At 40.4% G+C, this 12,437-nt stretch overlaps 1 protein-coding gene across 1 annotated transcript in view; it reads right to left on the reverse strand.

The window, feature by feature from the left end:
• Positions 1-12,082, reverse strand: part of plcd3b (phospholipase C, delta 3b) — a 56,037-nt gene extending 43,955 nt beyond the window's left edge. Inside the window, exon 1 of the mRNA XM_055922113.1 lies at positions 11,607-12,082. Coding sequence (XP_055778088.1) covers positions 11,607-11,688 — 82 coding nt within the window. The 5' untranslated portion in view covers positions 11,689-12,082. The remainder of the gene's footprint in view (positions 1-11,606) is intronic.
• Between the last annotated feature and the right edge of the window lie 355 nt (positions 12,083-12,437).

Consider the following 12,437-nt stretch of genomic DNA (forward strand, 5'->3'; position numbering starts at 1 on the left):
AATCCTTTCTACTGCAGTTTTTTCGAAAGATGTAACGTTATAAGATATAAGTCAGACAAGCATCAGAAGTGCAAATATGTTGCTACTGCTTTCAATAACATTGCTGATCAGGTGCTATCGACAAAGGTCAGTGGGAAAAAGTTGTGATGGACTACTTCCTTGAGGACGATCGTGCCATGCTGATTCTCTCTGACTCTGAAAATGAATCAGATGATGAAGAAATCCCTGATTTAGGTGAGAGAAAAAAAATCATTTTTAGAAGACATTGTAGAGTCTTCTGATGATGGTGATGGGGAAGAAACAGCGATTAACAGTGTTGCTGTCACGGAAGAAGTTGACCGAGTTTTGAAATCAGTGGAACACAACGGGCCAAACAAGCTGTACAAACAAAACGGAAACGACACAGGACGTCTTATTTAATGAAAGGGGTTGCAGTCTGCTGTGACGCTTTCATCCATGTATACGGGTAAGAATCTAGCTACAGTTTCAGATATTGTACGTTTCTAATTTTGTCAGAAAATTGTTTTCATTGCAAGTTAAGGCTTGCTGTTAGCTAGCCAGCTGGAGTTCGATGGCTGGCTTGCTAGCTATCGTTAACATTGAACCTAACTTATTTGGTTAACTTTAGCTATGACAATCGGTTTGTATTGCTAGTGACGTTACTCTATGGATTGGGATTATAGTAAAAAAAAAAAAATAGCTAGCTAACGTGACATGTCTAAACAAAAGACCCCAAGTTAAAGCTTGCTGTTAGCTAACTAACGTTAGCTGAGGTTAGATGGCTGGCTTGCTAGCTAACGTTGATATTGAACCTAACTTATTTGGTTAACTTTAGCTATGACAATCGGTTTGTATTGCTAGTAACATTACTCTATCGATAGGGATTGTAGTTCATTTTTAAGCTAGTTCAAGTTAACGTGACATGTCTAAACAAAATACCCCAAGTTAAAGCTTGCTGTTAGCTAGCTAACGTTAGCTGAGGTTAGATGCTGGCTTGCTGAATAACATTAATTTAAGTGAATGAATTGTGTGTAACGTTAGTGATGTTTTCTCAGAATGCCATTTCGCATTGCTAGTTAAAGCCTAATGTTAGCTAGCTAACATTGAACCTATTTGGTTAACTTTAGGTAGCTATGACAATCGGTTTGTATTGCTAGTTAAAGCTTGCTGTTAGCTAGCCAGCAGACGTTGTGTGTAGTGATGTTATCTCAGAATGCCACTTCGCATCTATTGTATAATAATGCTAAAATATTTGTATCTGGAATTTGTCTTTCAGCAAAAGTAGAGCACGCCCGACTCTCTTCCACCAGTCATACAAGGAGAATGGTCTAAGACTCTAATGCCTCCCATCAAAAAGAGAGCTGGCCCAAGCAAGCAAAGGCAGATATCAACTACATGCACCATTTCTTCATCAACTACTATGTTGGGGAAACATGTGTGAACCCGAATTGTGATAACTGCAGTGCCCAAATAAGAACAAGTTTGTTCTCTGGCTGTGTGCTTAGGGTTGTTGTCCTGTTGGAATGTGAACTTTTGACTCAGTCTGAGGTCCTGGGCGCTCTGGAGCAGGTTTTCATCAGGATCTCTCTGTACTTTGCTCTGTTCATCTTTCCCTCTATCCTGACTAGTCTCCCATTCCCTGCCACAGCATGATGCTGCCACCACCATGCTTCACCATAGGAATGGCATTGGCCAGGTGATGAGCGGTGCCTGGTTTCCTCCAAACGTGACGCTTGGCATTCAGGCCAAAGAGTTCAATATTGGTTTCATCAGACCAGAGAATCTTGTTTCTCATGGTCTGAGAGTTCTTTAGGTGCAAACTCCAAGCGGGCTGTCATGTGCCTTTTACTGAGGAGGCCCTTCTCAGTTTGGCCGGGTGGCAAGCTCCAGGAAGAGCCTTGGTGGTTCCAAACTTCCATTTAAGAATGATGGAGGCCACAGTGTTCTTGGGGACCTTCAATGCTGCAGAAATGTTTTAGTATCCTTCTTTCCCAGATCTGTGCCTCGTCACAATCCTGTCTCGGAGCTCTATGGACAATTCCTTCAACCTCATAGCTTGGTTTTTGCTCTGACATGCACTGTAAACTGTGGGACCTTCTATAGACAGGTGTGTGCGCCTTTCCAAATAATATCCAATCAATTGAATTTACCACAGGTGGACTCTAATCAAGTTGTAGAAACAGCTCAAGGATGATCAATGGAAACAGGAGGCACCTAAACAAAATTGAGTCTCATAGCAAAGGGTCTGAATACTTACGTAAATAAAGTATGTCTGGTTTTTATTTTTTAATAAATTTGCAAAAGTTCTAAAAACCTGTTTTCACTTTGTCATTATGGGGTATTGTGTGTAGATTGATGAGGGAAAACATGTATTTGATCGATTTTAGAATCGTAACGTAACAAGGGGTCTGAACACTTTCCGAATCCACTGTAGGTATGTTTTATGCTACTTTTAGAGGACAAGCCTGGAATGAGGAGTGTTGTACATGGGTCATTTCACCAATTTGGTGGCTTTTGAGAAGAGTAACCTTGTAAATAAAACAACTTTTGATTTCACCTAATTTTAACATTCTGTCATAAAGAGCACATGTTCAACTTCATAAAAACATGTTTTCCAATCTCAAGAGGTTAAATTAAAAAATGACTATTCTAAGTGCCAAATAAAGTAACACGGTTGACCGTAACAGGGTTGACCCTAACAGGGTTGACAACTTCTTAAATCAGCCATCAATTCCCTTGTGACAGGGGGAATGGAAGCTTGTGGTGTGCAGAAGGGAGTAGCAATTGAATGCAAGCTTCACAAAAAAATGAAATTGTAAAAAAAAAAAAAAAAAAAATACTGTCTTTTTATGGGCAACAGGGTTGACATTATGCTAGACACGCTCAGATATCCACCATCAAAACACCAGAAAAGACTCATACTCCGACCCTCTCGTGCTCCAATTTGCGTGCTGGGAGCACGGTAGCATGCATTTTGAGAAACACCCACCATCTACAGACATCCGTCTTTGCAATGTCCACTGCTCCAGAGTCATCACAGGATATCCCACATGGCCAGAATCAACAGCTAAAACAGGAGTGCACTGTACATACTAGACCAGGGCTTGGTCCATAGACTAACAAAGCAGTCTTGGTACTCCTTCACACCACACAACACCCAAACAGACTGGCTTCCTTCCACACTATGGAGGAGTAAGCAAGGCAATGAGAATAACATTGAAGCTAATTCTACTGGGGTGTTAAGACATACTTTTTTATATGGGGGAGATGGAGCATTTGGATATTGCTCCCCAATCGGTCTACAACGTTCTCACAGAAATAGTGAAATCAGATCATTTTTGCCGTTGACAGGACATGACTGACAAACTTTAGACTAGGCTTATTTCTGGCATGTACTCAAAGCATGCGCGGACCAACTGGCAAGTGTCTTCACTGACATTTTCAACCTCTCCCTGACTGAGTCTGTAATACCTACACTACCATTCAAAAGTTTGGGGTCATTTAGAAATGTCCTTGTTTTTGAAAGAAAAGCTCATTTTTAAGTCAATTAAAATAACATCAAAGTGATCAGAAATACAGTGTACACATTGTTAATGTTGTAAATGACTATTGTAGCTGGAAACGGCAGATTTTTATGGAATGCCTACCTAGGCGTACAGAGGCCCATTATCAGCAACCATTACTCCTGTGTTCCAATGGCACGTTGTGTTAGCTAATCCAAGTTTATCATTTTAAAACGCTAATTGATCATTAGAAAACCCTTTTGCAATTCTGTTAGTACAGCTGAAAACTGTTGTTCTGATTAAAGAAGCAATAAAACTGACCTTCTTTAGACTAGTTGAGTATCTGGAGCATCAGCATTTGTGGGTTCGTTTACAAGCTCAAAATGGCCAGAAATAAAGCACCTTCTTCTGAAACTCGTCAGTCTATTCTTGTTCTGAGAACTGAAGGCTATTCCATGCGACAAATTGCCAGGAAACTGAAGATCTCATACAACGCTGTGTACTACTCCCTTCACAGAACAGCGCAAACTGGCCCTAACCAGAATAGAAAGAGGAGTGGGAGGCCCCGGTGCACAACTGAGCAAGAGCCCAAGTACATTAGAGTGTCTAGTTTGAGAAACTGACTCCTCACAAGTCCTCAACTGGCAGCTTCATTAAATAGTACCCGCAAAACACCAGTTTCAACGTCAACAGTGAAGAGGCGACTCCGGGACGCTGGCCTACAAGGCAGAGTTCCTCTGTCCAGTGTCCGTGTTCTTTAACCCATCTTAATCTTTTATTTTTAACTCTGTCTAGAAGGCCAGTATCCCGGAAGTCGCCTCTTCATTGTTGACGTTGAGACTGGTTAAATCGACTACAATCAGTGTAGATGAAGGGGAGGAGACAGGTTAAAAATGATTTTTAAGCCTTGAGACAATTGAGACATGGATTGTGTTTGTGTGACATGCTGAATGGGCAAGACAAAAGATTTAAGTACCTTTTGAACGGGGTATGGTAGTAGGTTCCAGGCGCACCGATTTGTGTCAAGAACTGCAACGCTGCTGGGTTTTTCACGCCTAACAGGTTCCCGTGTGTATCGAGAATGGTCCACCACCCAAAGGACATCCACCCAACTTGAGTTGACATGGGCCAGCATCCCTGTGGAACGCTTTCGACACCTTGTAGAGTCCATACCCTGACAAATTGAGGCTGTTCTGAGGGCAAAAGTTCTTAATTTTTTTACACTCAGTGCATACGCACATGCCCACACATGTACATGCTCACTGACATGAAACCTTGCCATTCTTACAATCGTTAGCTTACAATTATACTTATACCACCAGGATATTTATAATGTAGCGTGCAATATAGAAATTGCATACATAAGCAAAATTGCATTTGAATGAATCTATGATTGCTGAGAAGAAGATCAACATAGCTACTGCATGCGACCTCAGGATAATTAGACAGACAGACTAGACTGTATGTTGCCGTCGCTTTCTGTATGTTGCCGTCACAATTCTAAGCACCTTAAACCCTGCTTAACCGTTTAAAAAAAGACACACACACACACACTCACACACGAACACGCATGCAGACGCACAGACAGACCGACAGACAGACAGACACATAAGAATTACACCCTGTCAGCAATGATACAACTGTAAGACTCACAGCGGTAAATTGCTCGACGTACAGTTGTACCCCCATGACCTTGGGCCAGTGTGAACTAGTAAAGCTACACTTTCCTTAGGGTCATTAGCCGGAGATAGATGTGCTCTGACTTCCTCCGTACAGCAGAAGCTAGCTCCCTGAAAAGCATCCTGCACTGTTCCCCTCTCTATGGCCTAAACGTCCCGCTGGTTCCTACTTGTTCCCCAGTCTCTTATTAGTGCATGTCCTCTGTGGTGGGTGGGGCAAGGGAGGAGACTATCATTTCAAATAGGGTCAGCTTTGAAGACTTGTGGGGCCCCCTCACGCGCACACACACACATGCAGATGCACATACACACGCAGACACAAGCTTGAATGAATGAACACTCACACGTACATACAGTACACGGACACATGCACGCAAGCACACACACACATCAAATAGCGTAAACCCCCTTTCACTCAAGCCCCTACTGGGCCCTGTATGAGTCCAATGCTTCACCAGAAGAGTGAAAGGACAAATCCAATGCTATATCAGCCTTTCTGTAATTAATTGACTGCTGGCGTTAAAGTGACAATCCACCTGCTTTGACATGATATTTCACATCGTCAAATAAAATGTCAAAGGGATTTTATAAAGTCAAACCAAACCCTACTGGTGGAGACCTTGAGAGGAGCCAGAATGTAGACAGGGAGAGACAGGCATATCGTAGCAGTAGTAGTTACCTGGGGTAGGCAGGATGGTGGAAGTTTTACCTTAAAAAAAAAGGCTGATGTAGCCCTGGAGCCATGTACAATACCCTACGTTGGTAAGTACCTTTACTACCAATGGTAAGCACCCACACAACCAGGGTTGTGTTCATCCAGGCTGGATCACATCCGGCCGTGATTGGGAGTCCCATAGGGAGGCACACAATTGGCCCAGCGTTGTCTGGGTTTGGCCGGGGTAGGCCGTCATTGTAAATAAGAATTTGTTCTTAACTGTCTTACCTAGTTAAATACAGGTTCAATTTAAATTCATTAGGCACAAAATGTAAGAAAACAGACTGAAGCAGGGAGAGGGACTCCCTAGAGTTGTCCAATAAGAAACGCAAATTTTCAAATCAGCAAGGCAATTTAAAACATTTTTAATTGTGTATACTAATGAACATGACCCAGGGCTGAAAAGAGGATTGTGGACACTGCACAGCATAGTAGTATAGCACCTGGACGCCAATCTGTTTCTGCTTCAACTTATTTATTGTTAACTTGCCAAATCAGCAACATTGTTGAATGCCATTTTTTAAATTTTAGCAGACACTCTTATCCAGACTAACTTACAGGAGCAATTAGGGTTAAGTGCCTTGCTCAAGGGCACCTCGACTAATTTTTCACCTAATCAGCTCGGGGATTCAAACCATCGACCTTTTGATTACTGGCCCAACGCTTTTGACCACTAGGCTACCTGCCACCCAGGCTTATACATTAGGAAGGAACTGAATAGATTTCTGTTAGAAATGACCACGGAAAAGTAACTTGGCTAATTTGAGGGACAGTTCTACCACCTACAAATTTAATCTAAATGTAACCCTTGCCCACAACCACCATTGTTTGACAACGGTGGGCTAGTTGGCACTGCCTTGACAGGGCACAGGAGGAGAATCTCCATTCATGCCCATCTGAACCAAGGCACCCAGCGTGTGGTTTTGGGCACCTATAGGGTGTGGTTGACCATGGCAGACAGACCTCCCACTCTGTCCCTGGCTACCCAGGGAATACAGTAGTACCATAGCTATAGAGTTCTGTTAGGAAAACTGCCGGAGGACCAACCATTATAAATAGCCTGTATCCCACATTATACCGACGCCACAAATGTTAACCTACTTGCACATCTGCCACATGAACTGCATGATTATTTTCTGACATGAAGTATGGGGTTGAAAACTGAGAGATCCCTGAAAGCAATGTTAAGTCATTACAAGTGCAGCTGTTTGCAATTTGACCTAATGATTTCAAGATAAGGTCGGCTATAAAAAAATTTCTGTATAGGTTATCTAAGCATACCTCTTGAGCAGTCTGTGTCCTTACGGGTGGTTCTTGTTTTAAAGAAAAAAAAGATGCTTCTCTGCATCTTTGCTAAAAGATTGAAAGGAATGTGAGTCTTATTCAGTACATTTAGTAATTGCTTGCTTTTCTAAAGTCTAGCAACTTTCTATAGTGTAGCAGCAATTGAGTTTACTAATTCCTTTTAACATCTGAACAATTTTAAAACAGGACAAACCTGATGGCGCATGTGCCTTTGTGCATGCCGCCACTGCCCACAAGTATAGAAAGTCTTTGGCTGCAGGTATGCTGGAATACATAATGTGATTCAAAAGTGCACACTGCTTGCAAAGTTGATCTTTTCTAGTTATTTCTAATTGCCAACATTTTGGTCTATGAACCTTGGCCAGAGCATGCTTTTTAACAGACTTTGAACAACATATCTATTGTCTAATCAAATCAAACTTTGAGAGCCCAAGCACTCTCCCAGTGTTTCCCCAGATCAAGTATTAAGACATTTCTAGTCAGAACAGGCCTTGCACAAACCTTTCCCCCAGCACATTTTCTGGCTGGCACCTGCATTGCCTTCACTGTTTTCCTTACAAATTGGACTTTGGACATCTATGCGTTCCTATCAAAAGTAAGTGTGTTCTTTTTTGTAGATCGTGTTGTCATTTCTACTGTAGCACACTGTATGTAAGTATGGATCATAATATATTTACTGTTTTATTCACGTTTTAAAGTAGTGGTGAGACATCATGAATTCCGATTCTTGCATAGATTGAAAAGGACACTTTTTTTTTTTTTAAGGTTGTACTGATTATGATGAGCTAATGCTAAGCTATTTGCTGGCTATGTGTTGCGCCATATTTGTTGACATTATACAATGTATTCTGGTTGTCATGTAAGCGTCTGTCAAACCAAAGACGTTATAACAAGAGATAGTTTACTCGACTGACTTATGGTACTTTCAAGACAACTGGGAACTCTGAAAAATACTAGGTAAAACCATGACGTCAGTGATCTAAAGGTCGGAAAGTCGGAGCTCTAGAAAGAGGTCTGAGTTCCTGAGTTGGAATTCCGAGTTGGATGACCGTAAAAAAAAAAAGAATCCCATTCGGGGCTCGTTTCTCCCCCCCCCCCAAGTTCCCAGATGTCTTGAACGCACTGAAGTCGGAAGTCGGAGATTTCCGAGTTCCCAGTTGTCTTGAACACGGCATCAGATTGTAACGTTGGTACCTGGGGCGGCAGGTTGGGCCAGTAACCGAAAGGTTGCTGGATCGAATCCCCGAGCTGACAAGGTAAAAATCTGTCATTCTGCCCCTGAGCAAGGCAGTTAACCCACTCTTCCCCGGGCGCTGTGGATGTCAATTAAAACAGCCTCCCGCACCTCTCTGATTCAGAGGGGTTGGGTTAAATGCGTGAAACACATTTCAGTTTCTAAGCATTCAGTTGTACAACTGACTAGGTATCCCCCTTTCCCTACCTCAGGGTTGCCAGCCCCTTTCCAGGGGTATTATTTTTATTTAGCGTATAAACTTCTGTGTTTACCTCCCATTTATTGATAAATCTCGCATCATAGTAATATTTCCTGCATCATATCCCCCCACGATACCTTTCCCCATTTCTACACACCATGGACTTTAAAAAATATATAAATGAAATTAACCCCCCTAAAATAGTTTTATCCCTGTTTAGCTTTCACGCTTCAGTTAGGCTAGGCAGTAGGCCTGTATTTGGTGTGATGATCTGTGAGGTGATAACATTTTATTTGCTTTGTGATTTGGCAAAAAAGGTGAATGACTTGTATACACTGTAACAAGTACATCGAAGATTTGTAATATGCTGAAAAGTGGCTAAATGAAGTTAATATTTTTCAGGCAATGGGCGCAGCCATCTTTGGCTTTGTTTATTTGCGTCTCATAATGAATGGAATTTTGGGACAAGGGAGTTATCACCAAGTCAAACATAAACTTGGCTGCCGTCATAAAGAATTTAGCTGCTGTTAGCTTAGCTGAAACGCATCTCTTTTCTAAACAATATTACATTTCTCCCTTTCTCCAGAGATGTGGTACATTGTAAACAAGTCTAACGGTTAGGTCGCTAACTTATGGTAAGTCGTTTTTTCCAGCGCAACGTGTTATTTAGGCTGGTTTATGGATTGAGTTTAGCTGTGAATGTGTTCCGTGTGATGATTGGATGATGAGGTTCGCATTTATCTTTTACAATAAAAGGTGAAATTGAAGAATAAAGTTGTGAAGACCTTTATTTCCCATCAGTGTAAAACATTGTTCAGATGCTTTTCAGACAACAATGCTGTTTGTTGCATCATACTTTCTGTTGAGATCACTCAACAATGATCACAAATACATGATTGTACGCATTAAAGGGTTAACCAAAAAAGGATATTATGTAGTTTCTTGCAATAGCCCTCTTTGACTTGAAATATAATGTAGTAATGAGTATAATGCTTGTATGGATTTCAACCCCAACACATGTTCATGTCATCGTTACCAATCAACTGCATAACAGTTCAAAAAGACTGACTACCACCACCGATTTCTGTATAGCTATGCTAAACAGCTTATAGAAAAGGGAGTTAGCATTAACAGTCACTAACCCTGAAAAGAGACAACTTCTACATATTATGCAACAAAAACAGCCAAATGTATCCAAATAGGACTTAAGTAACCATATTGTGGGCCTGTTATAATACATAAATCATAACGGATTTGACAAATATCCACTTTGTTAGATAAGATTTGTTGAATGTGCGTCAATCTGGTCAATGCAGGGGCGGCAGCGTAGCCTAATGGTTAGAGCGTTGGACTAGTAACCGGAAGGTTGCAAGTTCAAATCCCCGAGCTGACAAGGTACAAATCTGTCGTTCTGCCCCTGAACAGGCAGTTAACCCACTGTTCCTAGGCCGTCATTGAAAATAAGAATTTGTTCTTAACTGACTTGCCTAGTTAAATAAAGGTAAAAATAAAAATGCAACGTCTGCATTCCACTGATTCCTTTTGGTCAGGGAGACATTGGAATGGCAGTAGAGGCCTAATGCAGGAAAATAAAAGTAAGGCATGTGATATACCAGCAATTATGTTATGTAATATAATTATTGTCAACCTAAAATATGGTCATTTAATTATAAATACAGTTTATATCAGTTTTATACCAATTTCCTGTATAAATAGCCTCAAAAAATATATATGTAAACAGAATGTCTTAAATTGTGTTTTCTTGTAAAGCAGTGTGATACAATATTAATACTGGTTGCATTTAGAACTTGTCTAAGTCCTATCAATTGATTTCAGCCAGTGTATGGCTGAGGATTGACTGCATTATTTGAATTGAATGTTGGCATAAAGTTAATTTGACAAGTGAATGCTTTAATCATTACTCTAAAACTGTCTGGCTAGCTAACAAACACACAGATAAATTCTTCAAATTCATAATTTTACGGTTGACCAACTTCCTGACCAAAATGGCTGCCCTTTATCCCATCATAAGAAGGTACATGTCCATTCTAGTATTCTATTTCCTAATTCTATTGTCACAACCACAAACTGTCAACTCTAACTGGCTGACAGATTAAGACAGAAAATGCATTTTTGCTCAAATATGTTACATTTTATTAGGTTAAACAATCATAAAAAAGCAACTGAGTAAAAAAAAAATTGCTACTGTGTATAACAATTGGATGAAGATTTTTTTTTTCTTTCAACTCCGTAAAACATTAACTCCATCCGATTTGTGTCTAAAGTATTGGGGATTTCAAAACAATAATTTTGAATATTTTAAATATATTTCTGTTTCGAGTAACGCCCTTATTTACACAATTTAAAATACAGAACGTCTTTCAAGAATCCCTGAATTATAGCCCTTCTATGTAAATTACACTTGTGGACCACAAGAGGTCAATTACCATGTAATAAATGCTGATAACTTTCTAATCATAAATGTTACAGTGATCAATTATTATTGGTTTGATTACTGATTTTTCCTAATTTCCTGGTGCGTTGAGAATACATAGCCTACTGGAAGCCCATCAATGTAACGTTAATCTCAGAACAGTGTATATTGCAGATTAAAAAAAATTGATCAATGTCTTCTCCCTTCTGTAATTTCAGGAATATAATATGACCTGTTCTGTAGCCTACTGTATTGTTAATTGTGAAATTGTATGCACGAATTGTGGACACCGTAGAAATGTGTGTGCCAGTTATTAATGGTTAGCTAGCTAAAGAAATGATTGAACTAACGTTACAACACAACCCAGGGATGGGATAGAGAAAACGGTAGCAAGCGTTGTTTTTGTGAGCATACAGAGATAACGGTCCTGCCAGCCTACTACATGACAAGACCTGGGCTATAAACCAGTTTACCAGTTTACCAGATATACATTTCTTTCACATTGAGATAGCTAACGTTAATTCGCCAAATGCTTACCTAAATTTTTAAGAGGGTCGATAGTCTTTGATTCGGACGTCCCGGCTCCATTCTTCACGGGCTTCTTGCCGTTGCCTAGCATGATCAAAGACGCTGCCGCTTGAGCTCACCCTCTTTCTGGTTATCCCTAGCTAGCTAACGTTAGTTAGTTAGCTAGCTATATACGCCTATTGTTGAACGAGTTCAGCTTTTCAATGCCACCGAAAGATTATAGCACAGTTTACTGTTTTGATTATAGACTGCATCAAGTTCTTGCTAGAACATGTAGGCTAGTTTGTAACTGAGCTAGCTAGCTTTCTCCAAGACTGCAGCGCCTCATGATTTTATTCCTTTGGAGCAAAGGCGAGACTGAACAGCCAGCCCATCTTTGATTATGTCATGCCACGGATTGGAGGCAAACTGGGGTGTAATCATTAGTCTAAACCGTTGCAACGTTTTGCAACTACAAACGAGGGTTTCTATTGAAAACATTCAGGTATGTCCCTCCCCGTTTCGTTCAGTTTGCTTAAGTTTAAGAAACGTTTTGCAACAGATTTGGCGTAATGAATATGCACCTGAACAAGCGCACGAGAACGGTAACTGATTATTATATCCTGAGACCAGATGCTAACCATGCCAATGCACCTTGAATTCACATTTATTCAAATAAACGAAAAATAAAACACAATATTTAACAGTAATATTTCTCTGTAATAAGGAAAATATTGAAATTATAGGCTCTGTTGCCCTTGTGCTTGAATACCTCCTGGAAAAAATATGTGTTTAGTAGGCATGGGTTAGATTATCACAGTCAGAAAATCTTGAAGAACTGTGTCAAAACATTAACCTTTT

The sequence above is a fragment of the Salvelinus fontinalis genome, chromosome 1 (assembly GCF_029448725.1).
Source record: "Salvelinus fontinalis isolate EN_2023a chromosome 1, ASM2944872v1, whole genome shotgun sequence".
Taxonomy (NCBI): domain Eukaryota; kingdom Metazoa; phylum Chordata; class Actinopteri; order Salmoniformes; family Salmonidae; genus Salvelinus; species Salvelinus fontinalis.